This window comes from Aphelocoma coerulescens, chromosome 2 (assembly GCF_041296385.1).
Source record: "Aphelocoma coerulescens isolate FSJ_1873_10779 chromosome 2, UR_Acoe_1.0, whole genome shotgun sequence".
Classification (NCBI taxonomy): domain Eukaryota; kingdom Metazoa; phylum Chordata; class Aves; order Passeriformes; family Corvidae; genus Aphelocoma; species Aphelocoma coerulescens.
Window position 1 is genome coordinate 112967514 of NC_091015.1, and position 21639 is coordinate 112989152.

At 45.2% G+C, this 21639-nt stretch overlaps 1 protein-coding gene across 6 annotated transcripts in view; it reads right to left on the reverse strand.

Annotated features, from left to right (window-relative positions):
* Positions 1-210: 210 nt before the first annotated feature.
* Positions 211-21639, reverse strand: part of LDLRAD4 (low density lipoprotein receptor class A domain containing 4) — a 276570-nt gene continuing 255141 nt past the window's right edge. For 2 of the 6 annotated variants that reach the window (XM_069004375.1, XM_069004380.1), the window contains 3 exons: positions 13142-13296; positions 3141-3194; positions 211-1866 (listed from right to left, as the gene is read on the reverse strand). In XM_069004375.1, coding sequence (XP_068860476.1) covers positions 1324-1866; positions 3141-3194; positions 13142-13296 — 752 coding nt within the window. In that variant the 3' untranslated portion in view covers positions 211-1323. The other 4 variants (XM_069004379.1, XM_069004377.1, XM_069004378.1 and 1 more) reach the window with 4 other exon arrangements.

Here is a 21639-nt window from a genome sequence, read left to right on the forward strand (position 1 = left end):
GAGAATTCCCGGTGCTCCCACGTCCCTGCCAGGGATGCAGCAGGAGCCGGCACCACTGCCACAAGAGCTCTCAGTACTGCTGCAGAAACACCACGGGGGGGGTTTAGCCACAAGGGCCCCCTTTACTTCAACAGGATGGACCTCCAGGACTGAACTTCAGCATCTGAAAGGATGAAATGGAGAGCGAAAACCACAACAGTCTCACGTATCTGAACAGCGGTGCAGGGGAAAAAAATCCCACCCTGCATTTCCAAACAATTTATTGCATAACGTCATGATATGTGACTAAATACATTTCAGGCTACAGCGAGGACAAAAATCTCTGGAACGGTAAGTACTGGTGATACTGCATTATGAAAAGGAAAAGAATGGCAGCACTTAGAATTGATACAAATCAATACATCTGGGAATTTTTGTTTTGCCATTTATGAAAGAAATAGTCTATACTGCAAAACAGCTAAACTTTAAGTGATGGAAAATGCTGGGATTTCATATTTGCCTTCTTCCAGCCAAAAGTCTCCAAGACATTTCATTGATACACTGTTATCTGAATGCAAATTATTGCAAAGACAAGTGTCCCTGTATTTCTTGAATTGTAAAAGTCAAGAGATGTTAGGCTAAGTCCTGTCCCCATCTTCTAGCAAACCCGGGGGGAGGGGGCAAACTCCTCCAGATTACTTCTGGGGCTCTATCATTATTCCACAGGTGAAACGACAACATATAGAAGAACTTCACATAAAACAGTTCCCTCATATATATTTTTTTAAAACATTAAGATAGTGCAACTTTTTAAAACACATTTATCACAACACAAATTAATTCCTTGCATTCATCTAAGTTCTCAACTTTATACCTTGGCACACAGAACAGGAATTTTGTTTCATATTAAAAAAAAACTCACACCCTGGGAGAAAAAAAAAAGCAAACTGGCCAATTCTTCCCCCATTTATGTAGCAAAACCACCTTCTTCCTTCTGCCATTCAGTGAGTATAAAACAGGCTGCACAAGCCTCATTTCTGTGCTAAGTTAACTTTTAGAATTAAATAATTGAAATAGTTTATTAAAAAAAAATAATATATCCCCCCCCTCTCCCCTGAAACACTGCTCGTAGACAAACTGAATGGAAGTTTGTGTTTCTTTCAATTTGCTTTGCATGCAATTCCCCTGAAAGGAATCAGAAACAAAGAACTGGTTTGCACGTTTGGTTTTACTCAGTTGTACCACGTGAAACGTAACAACACTGTGCACCGGAGCACGGGGGTCTTCCTCCGCCGCCCTGCTTGGATCTCCCGTCTTCAGTCCAAATGCACCTGGGCAGGTAACTTAGACCAGGTTTCCTGGTTTCCGGTCTTGGCCTTTGCTGGGGACTATTGTGCTCTCTGAATTGTTCTGCTGAAACTGAAGTCTGCTCCCCCTCTGCGAGGAAGGAGGCATGTTGCTGTGCTGGTGATGGAAAAAAGAGGAGCCTGGGTAATGCCCCATGACCTCGCTGTACGTCGGGGGTGGTCCTTCCATCCTTCCATTACTGCTATAGTTGGTTGCACTTATGCCCGAATTGCTGCTGGGTGGGCAGGGACCCCCATTGTACATCGAGATGTCTATCAAGTCGCTATCAAAAATGGTTCGGTTGGGCGGCGCCCTGACGGATTCCCGGTTGAGCTCCATTTGCTGCTCGGGGTCCCGGAGCTGCAGGGTGCACGGGCCCTGGTACGGCGGTGGCTCTTCCCCGTCGGAGAGGGAGATGGTGGGAGGAAGGTCAATCTCATGCTGCATGTAAGGGTAAGTGGGCTGGAAGCGACTGAAACGGTCCCGCTGCATAAAAGATGGGGTGGTAAACCTGTCTCTGGACCTTGGGGCATACATGATCTGAAACGGGAAGAGAGACACGCGTGACTCCACATCTGCACAAAGCACTGTGGGTGCTCTGTATTTACAACAAACTCATAAAACATGGAATGCTGCTTTTTGCCACCTCTCTGAAGGGTAAACCCAGCAGATACCATGCACACGTGCTGCCGCATGCCTGCAACGTGAAGAGGCACGAGGTGCAGGAAGGATCCAGCACACCTGAGAACAGCTTCACAAAGGAAGACCAAGACCCCACACAGCTCCTTCTGACATTACAACATTCTGAGCAAAAGCAAATGATTCTGTTTCTGAAACCAGGAAACTAACTCTCTCTAGTCTCAGTAACTGACTAGCTCTACAACAGTGTCCCAATACTGAATTTCAGCTGCAGTCTGAGCTTCTCCCTCCTACTCAGAGCTAATGCATCGCCCAAGAATTCAGATGGTCATTTTAGTACATTTTGTAAAGGCTCGGCATATCTCACGCCTTCACTATCAGAGTGTATCAGGTGTCCTCCTCCCCCTCAGTTCTCAGCCAGAACTCAGCCTCGGGGGAGAACCTACAAAGCTTCTGCATTGTGATGGAAAATATGTCCCTGGTAAATTAAACCCTGGAGAAGGCCAGGCTTTAAAAAAGGAAGGGTTCAAGATACTCCGTGAGGTGCTACTGCTCCTCACTTGGTCTATCCCAGATCTGGACAGACACAGCAGCTTCTCAGACCTAGACTGATCGAACTGCTCTTCTCTTTTTTGGATCCCTGCAGGGTCTTCAACCCCTGACATTCACAAATACAAGGCCAACCACCTGGAAGTTCTGCTGCTTGTCACAGGACAGCTGGATCACTCAGAGCAATACACCCATAAATTATTACACAGACAAAGAGATGTGTGCTAGCTGGAAGATGAGAGACACTGGTGATAGGATACATGTTGTAAATCCAAGAAAAATTCAGAGACAAGAGGAACTGGTCTCCCAGCTTCCAATGAATACTCAAATTACTGAGCCACTGCATAAGAGACACACCTCCACCACTTACTTGTGAATGCCTACTATAACACAGGGAGTTGCTGATGGAGATGAGGTGTCAGGTAGGCAGAATTTCATTCTTTTAATGAAAAGGTCTCAGGCATTTATGAAATGCACATTAAGGCAGGCTTAGATGACCATGTGAACTACACTGAGAAAGCTTTCTTTACAAAAAATAGATGCATGTTTTTGAAAGGAACCAAATATAATAATTACAGGAAAAAAAAGAAAGCACTTGGTGAAGATAGTCAGAAATCTGTCAGTACCTCTGAAGCACCCTGGCGCGAAACTGAGCTTTCTGAAGGCCACAAGCACCCCTCCTGAAATGTGGAAGAAACAACAAAATAGAAAAAAATTAATAAATCTCATCACCATTCTGCCTCATTATTACAGCTCTTACCAGCAATCATCTTCTAAGGACTGGCTGTCTCCAGGAGCTAAACAAGCAACATCCCACCCCCTTCTTTCCAAAACACAAGCAAAGAGCAGCTCTGCTCCCCAAGCAAGTCAAGCTTGGTCCGTTTTGCAAGCGCCAAAATGTCATCCACAGCACCCAGCCCCACAGGCCATAAGGATACAGCAAGCTGGTGGTGGCTACGGGAGTGTGGCAACACGTGGAGATGACAGGAGACACCTGTGTGCTGAGCAGGTACCTGTCACCTCCCAAACCAGCAAGGGTGGAAGGTCTGACAAAGCTGCCAGTGAGGATCCCAATTAACACACCATGGGCAAAACAGTTCACAACAAAACCTGGTGGCTGTAATCTCAGTGAAGTGACAGACACGCTAAACCCAGGGATAATCTGGTCAAAACTGTCAGTTGCCCAATTCCCACCATAAACAGTAGTTAAAGCAGCTGAGGTTTCACTTCTCCAACCACCTTCTCAGGCTGAAATATTTCCCACGCCTTGAAATGCTGTTCTGACATTGTACCAGCACTCAGGGCAGAATAAAAGGGCGAAGAACAGTATGTCAATAAGAGAAAATAGCTTAAGGTGTACCATTATTTTCTCCTCAATTAATTGTTTAGAGTAGCAGTAACTCCCACAATGAACTTATTTCATTGGAAAATTGTGAAGCTGAAAAGGACATATCAGAGCAGATATAAAGCACAGAACTTCAATCTTGGTGCACAAAGAAAAAATCAAAATACTGTATGGTCATGACCATTTTCTTGATACTAATTCAAGTTTTACAGACATAAGAAATTTCAGGAACTGGAAGGAAAATGCATACTGTCCCCAAAAGCATTACCATGTATAGACTGCTTCCAAATCTTACTGTACTGCTTCTTCTCACCATAGCATCTTTCAGCATATTTCAGATGTAAAAATAGACCCAACTAGATGTTCATCATGACACTCAGAGACCAAAAGCCGTCTGTGATCCTGTCAGGAGAGTCCACCGCAGAGGAAAGCTGCTCTAAGAGTACTCTCCCACAGGATTCAGCTGCTAAGGGAAATGCTTTGAATAGCAAAGCTGGTACACTTCTCTTCTGTAGCTTTAGAGAGCAAAGACAGAGAGAGGCTGACAATTGCAATTATTTACAACTACCCCAAGTATTCCCCTTTGCAAAGGCATGAAAAACGAATCTTATAAAGATTCATGTATTTCAGTGCCTAGATAAAGTTCTGTCAATTGAAGGAATTGTAACTGTGTAACCGTACACATACATTTATGCACATACTTGTACACATATTCCTTTCCATTCCTTCAGCACCCAGGTGCCCTCATTTTGAAATATCTGAGGGGATGTTTGCACAATTAAAGGCAATCAGGTTATCCGCAGTTGACCCAACAGGCTCCAAACACATTACAACTGTTTGTAAAACATATTAGTCGAAGCTAAAGTTCTCAATTAACTGCCCCTGAGTTACAGGCTCAGAAGAGAAGAAAAAAGGCAAAACCAACAACACAACCCAGATAGGAATAAAATCTACCCCCACCACTCATATTACTTAAAACTCCCTTATGAAAGGGTGTTGATGACATGGAAGTGGAAACGACTCCCATCCTAGGGCCCATCTCCCCAAAAGCAAGAGAGTGAGATGAGCTCAGGAAGATGGTGCAGCATATGGAGAAAAATTTCCTGCATGGAGATGGAATGGGACCTGCTCACTAAGCCAAGACTCCCAGATCTGGTACCAGCCAGGCCTAACAGAAATAACATGTTAGAAGAGAGGAGTTGCCTGTTACTTCTACTGCTGATGCCTGAATCCCAGAAAAGTAAAAAGCCCTGCCTGGAGGTACCGCAGTTGCTACAGGGATCCCACCGAGTGTAACCAGGGCATTGGGATAGCCACACCAAGATAAAGCCAAAGGAGCCCAAGCCTCTCCCCACTCTGGGATAACTACTTGAGAAGGTAAACATCTTGGATGCAGTTGAACTCTGAGGCTGTGAGATCCTTAGGATGCAAGGATATGTAACAATACCGTTCCTGTGACAGTATGTCCTACAGTTTACCTGTAGCTCCTCCCTTTCCTGAGATTTCCCCCAGAGAGAGCAGCAGACTGAATAAATGATTTGGCAGCAGCCAACCCCCAGCAAGATCTCTATCCCAGGAGCCAGAAGAACTCCCCAAGCAGATGGCTGGGTAACATGTGCCCAGCATGCCCACACTTGGAAAATACCAGGCTCACACACGTGCAGACCAGCCTCACCATGGCTGGTCCAGTGACACAGCACAGAATTCTCCCCTCACCAAGTCCAGACTAACTGACCCAACATAGGAATTTGTGTCCTCCTGAAATCACTGCATCTACCACAGGAGATTTATTACCTACCTTTCTTGAGTCTTTACTTAAGGGAAGTTCTCCCTTCCCTGCACTGGGTAGATACAACCTAACCCAAGGGTTGGTTCCCACAGACTCCACTGCTCTTGCGGTGACAGTGAGGGCTTTAGACGCAAAGAAAGTGTTGCAGAAGAAAAATATCCCCATGACTACACCCCTCCACCCCGAGAGATACAGATTTAGGAAATAATGTGCTGGGACCACTGTGACCAATCCAAAGTGACTTACACTGAGGGAAAGTGTTATGTCTTGCTCTCTGCTTGTCCCTGTGCTTACAGACCTTCCTTTGAAAGCTCAAATGCTTCCCCTGTGCTCATATCAGTGAAAATCAGATGAGAACTGACAGCATTTGTATTTATATTAGGGATTTGTACAAGTAGTTATCAGGTATGTGCAAACAAGGCAAAACCTGAGCAAATGCAATGTACCCATATTTTGATGAGGGTAGTATCTCATTTACCTGCTTCTTATAGATTGTCAATAGCTAGGCCACCTCAACTTGCTCCTTGTTCAAGAGACTTCAGACACAAGCTTCAATACTTAAAAGTAACAGGGAGAGAAAGCTTATGCATTCACTCCCTATAGTGAGTTTTTAACATTGTTAGGCTTTGGAATGAAAATCCTAGCACCTACCCATAACACCAAGCAAGAAAAAATGTTAGGGATCCACCTATGTCTTTTGCTGACCATTGCCAGTTTTGAGTTTCACCATAATTTCCAGAAATTACTTCTGTGATTAGGTTTTGAAATAGCAGCATCATTTAATAAACCCAGCTCAGTGATTACTTAATTATCTCATGGTGATGATTATTTAACTCATTATTTAGAGCTTAGGAGACACCATAAGCCTAGGATAATTTGCTATTTCATACTTTACAAAGCTGTAGAGCCTCTAGAACTAAACAGTGTAGGAAGATGGCTTTTTGAGGACATTTTTAAAACACTGGAGCACACACTGTCATGCAACTGCCTCAGCTGAGCATCAGCCCATTGACAGCCAGCAGGAAAGACATTGACCAGAAGAACGATTTTTAACTCAGGAGAGATTATAGGCAAAAATCTACAGTCAGTAAAAAATTTTCCTCAAACTGTTAAAAAGCAAAAGGATCCCTGTGCTTGTTGTAGCTGGGATATAGTTAATTTTCTTCATAGTAGCAAGTATGGGACTATGTTTTGGATTTGTGAGGAAAACAGGGTTGATGACCCAGGGATATTCTCATTATCGGTGAGATACACAGAGTCATGGCCTTTTCTGCTCCTCACCTCACCTCACCAGTGAGGAGGCTGGGGATGCACAAGGAGCTGGGAGGGGACACAGCCAGGACAGCTGACCCCACTGACCAAAGGGACATTCCAGACCATACGGCATCACAGTCAGTATATAGAGCAAGGGGAAGAAGAAGGAAAGGGGGACTTTGGGAGCAAGAGCATTTGTCTTCGCAAGTCACTGTTACACACCATGGAGCAGCAATGTCCTGGAAATGGATGGACTCTTGCCTGTCCCTGGGAAGTGGTGAATGAATTCCTTGTTTTGCTTTTCCCTATTAAACTGTCTTGATCTCAGCCCATGAGTTCTCACTTTTTACCCTCTTGATTCTCTCCCCAGCCTGCTGGGAGCAAGTGGCTGTGGGGTGCTAAATTGCCAGCTGGGGTTAAACCATGACAATCCCATATAATCCAAACTTTTCTTTTTTTGCTGACTGTTAAGGAGATTTACAGGCTTTCTCCACTATTAAGTTTCTGCAAAATAAAACTCTGCCTGAAATGATGTTTTCTGAGAAACAAAAGCCAGTTTTTCACTTTCTAAAATGCATTACAATTATTAAGAAGGTCCCTCTTTTCCCCTTAACATAGGTTTTTATTTTATTTTTATACAAAAATGTACACAAGCATACACAAATATACACACTTCTTTTGCAAGTGAAATGTTCCAGATAGCAGTGTAGTTTCTGATTTTGGCCCTAGGTGGTACATTACACCACATTAGTGGCTTGCAGAAAACACTCCAGGAAGGCACAGGGGCTCATTCCTCCCGTCTCTTCCTGGGTGTTACAGATCACCATAGCTTTGAAGACAGCAAAACAAGCAAAACAAACTATTGTGTTGTCCCCAACAGAATGATGAATATACCAGCAGGACTGCTCATGCCTTTAAAAGCTATTCCTCAAGGGCAGGAAAGGTGACTGTCTAACAGAGCAGTGCATGATACCAAGGAGAAGTACTAGAGAATCATGGAGAGTGCCAGATCTCTCACATATAATCTGCCTCCCTACACTTACTGCAATTATTCCTGTTACTTAATGCTTTAAAACTTTTACTTCCCCAACTTCAGAGCACTTCATCACTTTAAGTAATCTTCATTTCATTCAGCTGAAGGGAGTAAGTACTATTATCCTTTCTCTTTTGTTTGGAGATGAAGCAAGTTGCCCAAGGTGACACACTGAGTCAGATGCCACCCAAAGCCAGCACTCCTTGCTTCTAGTCCTACCTGCAGATTTCCTGGACAATCCTGCCCTTATTAAAGATATAATGACTTTACTGTGGTAGACTTCAAAGAGCAGCAGCCATGCTCTCTGTCCCTCTTGGCAGCACTCCCTGAGGAGAGGCGAGCCCATGTCCCTCATGGAGACAGCAGGAGAATACAGTGCACATCAGCCCCTGCCAAATGATGACTGGTACAAACAAAAAGATTTGGCAAAGCAGGGTGGTCTACAGCACTCACACTCTCTCCTGTCTGTAGACCGGGTTCTTGTTCCCAGTGGGATTTTCTTTCTTTTGCATATGTCAGTAAGAAAATGAGAATGAGTGGCCCAGGGACACCAGCAGGGAACAGACAGAATAATGCCAATGCTAGTAGGAAATAATTTAAAAGACCAGCAGGAAAGACTAACATTTGAAATTACTGACAAATCCCTGAGCTGTCAATATTATTGAGTATTTTCTGCCATCTTCCTGACATTCCCCTTTTATTCTGAAATAGCTGGTACAGAGCAGAGGGGAGTAATTTTTACAGCTGTGCTCCGGGAGCTTGGCATCCAAAACTGGCATTACCAACACAGCTTCTAATGCAAGCTGACGAGCCCAAGCAGCAATGCTGCCCTCAGTGGTAGGAGGCACGGGCTGGTCAGTGTGAGCATCTTGTGTGATAGATGCAAGGATTTGCTGCCAGGAGTAGGCCTAGGGTGGTCCAAGAGTTCAGCACTCCTTCAACATCTACTTTATACAAGAAGACAACGTAAAGACATCAGGATGAGGAAAAGGAATGAAATTAGGAACATCAGAAGCTCATTAAGTACCTCCCTGTAAGTCACTTAGTTAATCTCTTTCCCCCCAATGTCCCCATGGAAATAACTGGTGATGACATTAGGAGTTAATCATCAGGAAACAAGATTTATCTTTGTTTTGTCCCAGCAAACAGCAGAGTGCCCCAGCTGCAGCTACCTACATTGCAGCAGGATGCTTTTGGTTACCAGCAATAGTGCCCTCCCAATACAAGGTCAACGCTTCAAAGGCACAGCCAGCAATGCTGTGACACGGATCTCCCCTTGGATATCAGACACACATACCCTGTGCACAGATGCGCCTTTCCAAGGCTGCCATGTGCCTCTGCCCCAAAATCCCCCAGCACTGCCAGTATCATCACTTGCTCCTATACAAGAGGTTCTGTTGTTTCAAAATGAAGCAGCCCTGGGCATGCTCCTGGTGTACTCTACACCCTATGGCTTTTGTGTCCCTCTCAGGTGTTCTGCAACCCTTGCCTTGCTCCCAGCTGTGAAGCCCAACACTGCTGATGGATAAGCCAGCAACAGGAAATGTTCAGTATTTTATCCATTGTGATGCAGACACTGTTCAGTACCTTGCAAGCTCACTCCAGGCTGCTGTTCATGCCAACATGGCTGTCACTCAGGATCACTCCACCTCTCACAATTATGACCCCATTAAAACATGGTTGTAATGTTTAATAGCCTCGCTAGGAGAAAGCAGGACTTGCCATGGGAGGGCAGGCAGCATCCTCAGCACTGCTGCAGAAGCACCCACTGCTCCTGAGCACTCAGTGTTTGTCGTGCCCATGGCTGTGATCTGCTTAAGGCCTTGGCCCAATAACCAAGGTAATAAAATCCCAAAGACTGGGGAAAGACTGGAAGATGATACTCCAAAGGGAAGAAAAGAAGAAAAAGAAAGAAAAAAGATGCCAAGAGATGAACTGGTGGTCACACAGAAAAGTGTATTTACAGAAGAGGCACATAACAACAACTCTTCAGTGTGCACTTGTTAGAGAGCAACCATTTTTTCCCCTCTATGACTGGTCTCTTTTCTGCCCTTCAAACATTACTTCAAATGTTAACACTTGTGATTGCAGTGAGTACATCTTTTTAATATTCTAATTTCCAGCTTGGCCTGGAAGTTGAAATTCTCATTATCATCCTATTTTATTTTTGTTTGTTTTATTTGAGGGTGTTTGTTTGGGGGGGTTTTTTTGTGGGTTGTTTGTTTGTCCAAACATGAAAAAGTTTAACCAGAAAAATAAATCCACTAGTATCTTTCATTTTCTTATTTCTGATGCCTGACCCATGAGTTTTAGAGGTGTGAGGCTGGTAATAAAGGCAGTAGATAATTTACCTGATCACTCCTATTACACTCTCTAGAAGAACCAGAGTGAGAGAGATCACTTGATCAGTAGTTGGTCTTTATGAGGCCAGAAACCTGGGCAGTTCAGCCACCACTTAGTTGGTGGAAGGCATGATTATCTAGAAATAGGATAGGCTTGAAGAAAAAGAAAACTGAAGGTAATAAAAGGACAAAAAAAAAAAAAAAGCCCCATTTGAACAGGAAGGGCTAGATTCTACATCTTGATATATCTCAGCTACATGAAAGGGTGTTCACTTCAGAGCTCACTACAGTACTAGCCAATAGTCAAATAATTTGCTTTACCATTTTCTTCCAAGAAACATGTCTGAATTTCCTCTATTTCCATTCACTATTTTTCTACCAAAAGAAGACTTGAGTCACAATAATATTTTCTTCAGGCATCAGCGGTTAATGAACATTAATATCCGTTTTCAGAGTCTATGTACCATTAAAAAAATACTCCCTTGCAAGAAAAATCTACTTGGATAGCAAGTGAACACAAAACAAGGCCTGCCTGGTACAAAAAATGAATTTTAGAAGTGTATAACCTGCATCTCATGACTCACTATCTATCATCTCATGTAACTCACTCCACTGTGGACAGCAAAAACAGACTGGTCATTTGCAGCTTCTCACCACAGAGCACTTACTTTGGTTTTCTGACCCTCATGCTCTGCACACTGCTTTTAAGGGTTGCACTGCACAGTCAGTTTCTATCAGAATTTCCTTCTAACACCTGAGACACAGGAAAATTCAAAGTTTTTGATATCTGAACTTGGAGACCTCTAAATCCCCCTTCCCCGCAAGTATGACCTTCTTGTAAGAAGAGCTGCAGCTTATCAGAAATTCAGATGAGTAATAGTGATGACAAACCCATACCAAAGGCTTTCAGAAGAATTAGTAACTGGTTCTTGCCATCCCATCATAAATTTCCATGAAGTGCTCACTTGGCTGTGATTATTGTTACTTATAATGGTGACAATCAAAGTGAAACTGAGTCTGTTTTAAAAATTATTTAAGATCAGTTCTGGGTAGTAAAGCAGCTCCCAAGCACCTGCTGCTAAACTGCATCTTCTTCTTCATGTGAAGGTGAAGTTTTCTCCCTTGTGCCCAAGAGAAAAAAAAAAAATACCATTGCCTCTGATAACAGACAATAGTAATGAACCATACAAAGGAAATAATGGGTTATTTCATGCATTTGACAGCTTACTACAATTTAAAAAGATTTGTGAAGATGAAAATACATTTCATTTATCTCAAACTATTTCATTTTAGGCATTTGTAGCAATTAAAGCTAACATTTTTCAGACAGAATTGTGGTTCTTGAATTACAGTGTCCATTTCAAAGCAACATTCAAATTAATCTAGTCAAGTTTTCCAGTCCTCAAGTCCACAAGGTTAAGGTTTGACAAGCTCCAGTTTCATCTGTAAGCAAATTAGAGCTAAGCATTCCTACACTACTGAAGTGCCAGGCAATGAGGCAGCCTCTCCTTGAGGAGGCAGCTCCTTTCCTCCCCCTGCAGCCTCCAAGGGAAGAGCAATGCCCCCCAGCAAGAGGGCCCAGGTGATGTACTAGGAGAGAGCTTTGGGAGCCCTGCACAGTCACACTGTACAGCTGACTTTCAGGAAGGAGCTGCCAATTACCAGGATTAACAGGGATGCAGCTCCACAGCACCCACAGTGGCATCTCTGCCTCCTTCCCTGTCAGTGCTGCCGCCCCTGCTGAAATCTAACTGTAAAAAAACAAGCAAAAGCAAGAAGCAAGCAATTAGTGTTCAGCCAGAGCAGTCCCCTGAGGCCTCTCACCATGACCTTGGCAGCTCCCTAAGGAGCACAAAGAGGGAAGAAATGTAAGACTGGGATGGATAAAAAGGTGAGACTGTGGAGTTAGAACTGGTGTAAACCATTATGAGATCACATCTCTCAGTTACAATCAGACGTTTTTTGACAGCAAAATGAAGCTGTGAACTCAACACTGTTACCAGGAATTCACTGCATCAAAAGACAACTTTACAAATGGCCACTTGGGCATCGCTGTCAGCAGCCAAGGGCACCACTCTGGGACACTGAAAAGCACATCAGAAGAAAGGACCTCCCTGCAACAACACAGGCCACTGCATGGCTTGTGGGGGATATCCCAAGGTCAGGGACACACTGTGGTTAACCCTCACAGGGGAGCAGAGCATCCCACCCAGCAAACTCCTCACAAGGCAAATTAGGTGCCCATTTACTGTTGGGTTGACTGAACACAGTCTTAACAAGTACTAAGATTACATCTTAAACCTTTGAATCTGTAACAACACCTCTTGAGCACTCCTTGGAGAGATCCTTTTTCTAGTCTCTTCTTGCTGTTTTAGTGAAACAAACGTTACATTTTCCTAGGCCCTTACTGGGACAGTGGTTTTGATCCAGCAAACAGCCATGGCAGCTTCACAAAACAGTAACAGAGATAAAACTCCAGGGTATCAGACAATATATGGAAAGTCATAACAACATGTATTTCAAATTTTTGTAACCCAGCTACTCTCCATTCACTCCCCTTCCACTCCCCTCTCAAATTACAGCAGCAGCAAACAATGTCACATCTAAGCCTCCAAATGCAAAATGAATATAAACTACATAAAACATAGCAGAATCTAAAAATAATCAAAGACCATGTATCTTAAATTCATGTTCCAAATTTGTTTTCTACTGATAAATACAACTTTGGCAAAAGACCTAATTATACAAGTATTAAAAATGGTATCAGAAGTTTTTCCAGCAGCTACCTGTACCAGATCTCTTTGGGAAGCTTTGCTGCAGACCTGTACAGGAAAAGGAGTTTGGTGTCAGGGGGTCACACTCACCGTCTGCAGAGTTTCTTCCTGTCTTCTGCTTTGGCTCTGTCGGTTGATAAAGGAGCGTGTCGAGAGTTTGTAATGGTTCAACAAGCAGATGATCACTACCACCATAACAGTTATAACCACGATTATAATGATGATTTGAACAAACTCCAGTTCAGCTAAAACAAAGAAAAAAAGAGGAAAACGTGTCATCAACACACAGAAGGTTAACCATCAAAGCAATAACCTGAAAAGGCCCTCAGTATTTCACTGAGATTGATCCAGCAAGAGATACTACTGCTGTCCATTCTGCAAAGTTGCATGAAGAAAACTATTCTAAAAAGCATGAAAATTATTTAATTTTTGTCAGAGTAAATCGATCAGCGTGAGTGGCTGCAGGTCAAAACTAAGTAGCTTCTTGGTGATGCTTCTTTGCAGCCTTCACAGGTAATAAACTCTTCAACATAAACACCACAGATGAGCCTTCTGGACAATATAACTTCACCGTGGGGGTAGGGGGGAAGAAAAAATTGAACAAAAAGCTGAAGGAACCACATACACACAAACCCCATTCTATTTTAATAGCCACCTGCAACACTAAGGGAGTCCAGAGGGCTCCATATGCTTCAAAGCCTGAGAGGAATCAGGACACTTTATCTAGTACACAACCCTTAATTTTTTATCAAGTAAATAGCATGAAAGCTATTTAACTAGAGTGGAAAACTTATCCTGCTGAATCTACAGGCAGTGTCTTTTTCAATTACTACCTTCTCTCCAACTAGTGTACTAGTTAACTTTTCTAGGACTTTCCCAGTCAGGTAAAAATCTAAAAAGAGATCTGGTACTCTAAAACAAGGTATGTTCCATCACGATTAAAAATGAAACCAGGGTCTTTCTTGTTGCAAGAGATACAATTACAATGAACTCTGTCAGAGCCCATCATCTTATCTGAAGCCCTGCCTATACCACAAATATTAAGTATAGTTAGAAATGAATCACTCTTGCACCCTTTTGGCTATACTGGAGCAGCAAGGATGAGCAATATAAGGGGAAAAATTGCCCTTTGGAGTTACCAAGTTGATGATATTTCTATGGAAACTGCATCGCTCACAGGGGATGCTCTCATCTTGAAAGACAACTCCAGTTAATGGGAGGAGGTCTTTGGTTGCTAGGCTGGTAGAAAAAGCAAAGAAGCAGCTCAAGTTGCTCAGTTTCAGTACTCTCCAAAAAGGGCACTACTTTTTGGATGGAAAAACATGAACTTTGTGGAACTGATATTAAATTTCTGTTTTATAAAGCTAATGAGGAAAGAGAGATGACATAGGAAAATGAAAGGACAGAATAAATATTAGAGAATAAGCCCCCTTCGCCCCCACCTCTAATTTGTAGCCACCTTCAGCCTTCTGTGTGACAGCAGTACACTTGTGCAGACACAACATAGCTGCGAAGCAGAGCTAGAAAAATGCCACTCACACAAAATCCAAGATGAACCTGCAGTGGAACTAAAGGAAACCCAAGGCTGTTTCATTATTCTAAGATCTCTTGTGAACAAAACGTCAGACTACAGGAGCTGCAAGTGTGCTGGTGTCCAGTGGAGGCTGGTGACAAGGTCCAGCTGTCAGTCACAAGCTACGGGCAGGCACAGCCGCACCACCAAAGTGCTGAGGGTCTACAATCGTGTCCTGAGGATTAACTAAGCCTACTTAAGACTAAGGAAAGAGTAAAGGGCAAAAATATGTCTATCACTTTATCACTCTTTGCTGTTAAGTACCTTCCACTCATCATTAAGACCAGCAACATTTTCAAAGAATTTGATTAGTCAGTGCTTTGTGCTCTGCTTTCGCTATCAATCCCACATGCAGGGCAGCAATCTTTCTTTTTCCCCTCTCTTGTGTCACTGGAAGCTAACAATGTCGGCACCAAAAGATCAAAAAGCAGGAAGCACAGAATTAATTAAAAAATAAACCCACCCAAACCACATTTAAGTTAAAAGTCAGTTTTTCTTGGCTCAGAAACACAGACTACAGACTTTACACAGTTGACAACTTCTGCAATTCACATTTTGTGGCTACTGAAGTACTAAAGTGTTTCTTCATCCAAACTTTTTTTGGGTCCATGTCACACTTTAGACTGGAAATTGAGAGACTGTTGCTAAAGGGCAACATGCAAAACAAGCAACGTTGATTTAGGCTTTCCTAGAATGCAGAGATCACTAGAATGACATGTTACTTCTCTATCTGCCAAGGGCAGAGTCTTCTAAATTTACCAAGGCCCCTGCATTTCAGTGGTAAGGGACAGTACCTCTCCCTTAGAGATGAGTGATTTGGTCTGTGAGCACTTCCCATGGGAGGGAATAATTTAAAAATTTTTGATTAAAACATGGCCATACAATAAAGAAAATAAAAACCACAGCACACGGGATTTCCTAAGTCCAGTTTACATTGTAAACACCAAACTGCAACAAAACACCTTACTGATGTTCAAGAGGATCTCCTCAACGGAAAGCACGGGGGAAAGAAAGATAATTTTAAATCTCTTCCTTCTGAGTGACATTCCTGCTACCCATTAGGTTATTAGCGGTAAAAAGCAAAGACAGACTGCAGCAGCAGTCTGTTCTGCTGGCACTGATCAAGGCCATTTAAATAGTTCCTAGCGGCTGCTGACAGGCACTGGGTCACCCCGGTCCCCACCACGTCCCCTGCCCAACACCTGCCAGCCGTGAAGGGCCACCGCCTTCCAGACAGGGATCTCCTCCTGCCCACTTTTCCTCTCAATTTACTGGGAAAGAGACCGGGGAGAGCTTCAGGAAGAGAAATGCTATGGTTTTACTACCCTGAGTCTGTCACACTCACATATACCCGTTTCTTTACGCGCAAGAAACAACATTTCTAATAAAAATTCTCCAGGTGAAAAAAACCCTAAAACCAAACACAACGTTTCATGGTAAACGCCCAACACGGAAAAGGCAACTAACTACATATTGAATTAAATCACCTTCTCAGAAGAGCTTGAAAAGAGAGACGTATTTTATAACCCTATCAGCAATGACACAAGACTGTCACCCCGAACCTCCCCCCGCACGCAGACCCCGCAGGCCGGGGGGAACCTGCCCGCGGCTCCGCCGGCGAGCGCTCCCGGCGGGCCGGGCTGTGCGGTGCCCGGGCCGCATCGCGCGGTTCCTGCCCCTGCCGACGCGCCGGTACCTCTTTCCAACAACAGGTCTTTTAACCGCGCATCCTTCACCGCTGTCTTGTTAAGCCGCTCACTGGACATGCTCGCCTCCGCCGGGCGGGGGGCTCAAGCCGCTCCGCCAGCCCCCGCGGAGGGCACCGCATCCCCGGTAGCCCCGGGCTCCATCCAGCGAGGGGACACGGTCAGGGAGGCTGCCAGGGAGCCTCCCGTCCGCGCCTCTGCCTGCGCTCGGAGCGCGGCTGCCGCCCCGCCGCCGCCGGAGCGGGCGGGCACGGCCGGCACCGGCCGCTCCCGCCCCGCCGTGCCCCGGCCGCGCGTGTGCGCGCACGCACGGACACCAGGGTCCCGCCGGGCTCCGCGCCCGGGGCGAAACAGATTAAAAAAAAAAAAAAAAAAAGAAAGAAAAAAAACCAACAAAACCACAACAGCAACAAAAAGAAAAAAACACCCAAAAAAAAAAAATTAAAAAAAACAGTCGACCGGCGAGAACAAAAAGAACGGAAAGGCGCTGCCCCGCTGCTGGGCGAGCCCCGCACGGAGGCCCGGAGCGCGGACAGGGAGAGAAGGAGGGATGGAGGAAGGTCCGTACCTGACCCGCGCCGCCGCCGCTCTTTAAGCCCGGCCCGGCGCGGCGCGCTCGGGGCGCCCCGGCTCCTCCGCCTGCCCCGGCCCGCCCGCGCCTGCGCCGCCGCCCGCGCCGCCCCCGCGCACGTGCCCGCGCCCCGCCCCGCCCCGCCCGCCGGAGCCGCGCGGGGCCCGCCGCGCTCCCGGCCCGGGGCGCCTCGGAGGGCAGCGGCGAGCGCGTCTCGTCCCCAGCGCCGCACCGCAGCGAGAGCGAGCCAGGGAGCCTGCCAGCTGCGCGGCCGCGGGTTCCTTATCCAGAGTTTCACGGGGAGCCGTGTATGTGCTTGTGCGTAAAATATTGGGGGGTCGCATCCTGGAGCTATACTGTGAAACCATAACCATCAGAAGGAACAACGCCTGTAACCTCAAGTTAAAAAAAAGACCAACAAAAACCTAAAGAAAGAGGGAAAAGAACACCGGGGATTTTGAGATGTTGGCTCCAGCCACATGTGTGTTCCTCTGGCAGAACTCCCAGCTCCAGCAGTGCCTTTCTTCCCCTGAAGCCCTATGCCTGCCAGTGAACCCCTCTGCTGTCCCTGAAGCCCTGTGCCTGCCCCTAAAACCGTCTGGCCCTCCTAAACCCCTATGCCTGCCCCAGCCCTGCCACTGAGCCAGCCTTTCTGATGCTTTTCTGGCTGATGAACACTGCCAGAGGGGTTCCTCATCCCAGTCTCCACCTGTATTCCCACTCAGAGCACCAGAGTGGAAGCCAGCAGCAGGGACTTCGGGCTGCCCGTGCTGCCACTGGGCATAGGAGCAGCACAGTCCCACAGTGTCTCTGCCATGTTAGGAAGCACCATCAGCACCATGACCCTCAGCTCCCAGGATGTTCCTCCTTTACTGGCTTCACCATCATGGCCAAGACTCTTCCCGTTCCTAGTTACTTCTCTGAATTATGGTGGCATCCCCAAAGCCTGAATAAGATCAGTGTGTGTCTATGTGAACAAGAAAAGACTGCTCACCCTCTGGCCCACACTTGGCCAGGGCCTTGGAGCTCCTGAAAGCAGAGAAGATGGGCTGCAGCACTAGTGAGGCTCCATGCCCCTCTCCCAGCAGGCTGTGGCTGGCTCAGCTCAGCTTCACACCAGCACTGCTCTCCCCTACACACCCCAGAACACTCTGGCACTGACCATGGAGGCAGACCCACTGCTGCCCATGCCTTTCATCTTTGTAAATCCCATGGACCAGCCTCAAATAATAAGATGCCCTAACTCAAAGTCAAAGAGCAAAAGCCAGGAGGGGAAAGAGGCTGAGAGGAGTGGGCCTGCTTGCAGTCACCTATCAAGCTAGCACTATGAAGAGCCAGGGGGTTAAAAATATTAGGGAGACATATCCTGCTATATATATGTGCACAGCAGGGCCCCTCTCCTGGTTACAGGCTATCCCCACTGTCTGGATTTATTAAACTCTTGTTGACATTTAGCTTGATACTGCAAGGTCTAAGGCCTCAATCCAAACACAACAGTCAGGCGGGGGGACAGTGATTGTGGACTGTAAATAAATATCCTTTGAGAGTTCCTAGAAGAGCAGAATGAGTTTAAATTATATGTCAATGAAATGCTTTTGTGCAAGTGGAGTATTAACCAAGTACAGCACTATTACCAGCAGAGAGAAGTAATTCAGTACAGATAGCAGCTGTGGAGCACCTTCAAAACTACAATCTGACTGTCCTTAAACTACTTTGAAAACAATTAATTCAACAGACCAGCCTTCTAAACATGGCTGTGGTGTGGGCATACCCACTCAATGTGTACAGAGCTACTGCTGAGGCCAATTACCTTCCTGTTGCAAACTCTTTGTTTTCAAGAACTTTGTAAGACAAAATTTCTGAGCCAAAGACTGACCTACATACATCATACCCCAACCTCATGTTTAAAATGAGAAGTTGAAAGAATGTTTCAGATGAGTGCAGTTTAAAGACTACAAAGAAAGCAGAAAACAAAACAAATTAATATATTGGTATTAATGCTTCTCCTTTACTTTGGTCTCCTAAAATTGAAGTGTGGATGTTTAGAGTCTTCAGTTCCTGAAGAGCGTTAACCTATGACATAAAACAATTGCTTTGGCAAGACTGGGGATTCGGCATATAGACTGATAACTAACACACTTTACTCCCTCTCTAGCCCAATACCCCCTTAGGCACCAAATAGTATTGTACAAGTGCAGGCACAATGACTGCAAAATGGTTACAGACTTCTGTATCCATAAGTAGTGCACCTGATAAGCATCCTCAAGAACGTCCTCAGAACAATATTTGGCTCATCACCTATCTATTAAGAATTTATCACAAACCTTTTAATGTGAATCAAGCCCTGTGCCAGAGGGCCCATATAAGCTTCTCTGTGAACAAGGATGGGGGCCCAGCTTTCTGCTAAAATTCCAAGTAGCAAGTTCCACCATGACCTCTGAGCAGGACGGCTGCTCTGGCATCAGGGTTGAAGCTCCTTAAGCAGGTTCTAGCACAGAGTCATAATGCTTCTCCACAGGCCATTACAAGTCTAGCATATTAATGATAAAACCAAGGGCTAGTTAAACTTGGTTACAGGTGAAATTTTATGAAGGACGTGTTCACTGATCTGTCTTCTCAGATCATTACTGGGAAAACAAAAGACTCATTCTGGAACCCACAAGAACAAATCTGAATTTTTTTTTTTTTTACTATTAGTAAAGATGTTAATCTCAAGTGTAAAGAAACAGTCATGCTTTGGTGACCAAAACTGGACTGATGCTGCTTTCTCAATATGAGTTTTGCATTTCTGCTACTTCTTCCTTTTTTTCTCTGATTCTCTAAAGACATTAGTGACTGTGGGCAGGTTCTTGGCCAGTCCTTACTTTGAAGAGTAAGAGAAAACCCATAGTCTTGAAACTGGACAGTAAGGGGGTGTTTCCTCCTGCCTGCAGCCAGCCTCTTGGGGTTACTCATTTGGGGAACCTGGACAGTGGGTGTGTGTGTGGAGGTGCTTCCCCCTCCCTGCACTGCTGGCCAGCCAGGCTGGGGGGCCCACACAGTAGCCCTGTGGGTCTTTGGGACAACCTGGACAATCGCTGCCTGATCCAGTCCCAGCCCTGTGTCAGGCTAGCAGATGGCCCCAGCTCCTTCTGACGCCCGTCTTGTGCCAGCCTAAGTGACATGAAAAAAGCAACCAGCTGAAGCACAGATGAGCCAGACCAGGCCTCTGCTCACAGGGGAAGAAGTCAAATTGCCTACTGGGTGAACACTGATGCCAACACAGAAAAAAAGGATGGGGGTAATGGTCAGGGAGGGGCACAGCAGGACACTGGGACCATCTCCATTTCTGGACCTGAATGGGCTTCAAGCAACTGCAGATGCACCCACTGAATGCCCCTTGACCCCACCTCTCAAACTGCCACCACCTGGGGGAAATTTTCACCTTTTTGGATAAATTCAGAGTTTATAGGTAAAGTTTGTCAGAAAAAGATACAGAGGAACGGTACCAACCGAGGGAAAGGAAAAGTGCATTTCTCATAGACAGTGAATTCAAGTAACTGATTTGCCAGCAGTACATATCCAGATGTATTATGTTGTGTTTAACGTGATTAGGTGCAAGGAACAAGCAGATGGGAGCACTGTGGAGAGATTAGCAACACAACCCAAAAGAAGTAAAGTTGGTGGAGAGAAGACAGTATTTAAGGCCTCTAAATTAACTCCCTGTTAAAGCTGTTCTTTACTCTGCAGGAATAGGAAGGATTAGGAAATTCAAGCAGTCCTTCACATGCATAGTCAGTTGCACAGCCTGAGTGGTCCCTGTGCTGACCACACGTGCGGTGGTTTGTTTTCCCATACTGGAAGGAGGGTTCAATCAGGGACACTGCATTATAACATGCTGATTTAAAAGTAATCACTGTTTCAGACCTGACTAGCACTGTCTCTGTTTACACTGGCGAGTGAGACAATCTACTTATGAATTATCCCTACTGCAGTTCTATTAGTCCTTGCATGTTGGCTCAACGTAGGCAATTTACAGTCGTCTCCTCCAGCAGGGTTAAATGGTACAGTGAGCATAATACCCTGGCCCTGTTTACCCTGGAGATTACACTGCTGGTAACTTCGATGCTCCCCTGCCACTGCTGAAAAACAGGTACAGGATTTCCTGGTGCTGATCCTTGAAGAATGAGAAACTCTGGGCAGGGTAAGGCAGCTGTAAATATGATAAAGATAATCAACCTGGGCTATTCAGACCAGGAAAACATCCCTAAGGGGACGAAGTAACCGGGTGTCTGAGAACCAAAATTTCCCACCATGAGGGTGAATATTGTGATACAGTGGCTTCCATGGGTTTTAGTTGTTGGCTACTTCAATCCTCCATTTAGTTGTTTCCAAAACTAGTTAACAAAATCAGCTGTCCTGAAAATACTGCACCTCCTTCTATCCTTAATTTTGATCACATTCCACAGCTTTTGTCACATTTTGAGCTCAAATCTACCAAGTGTAAAAATGAGCTATTTAAGTAAGAGAAAAGGCAAGAAAGGATCACAATATTGTTTGTTTGGGGTTCTTTTTATTCGGCTGTTATTCAGAGCTCTCCCAGCAGTACTTGCAATTAGTACCTGGTACTGGATTCTGTGGAGTCTCTGGTTGCAGCATGACTACCCTGCCTAAGCTCCCTGTGGTTTCCAGGCAATTCCCAGCAAGTACAGGAAAGAATCATCCCTCATTATTAATTTCTTTTTTCCTGTTCAAGCAG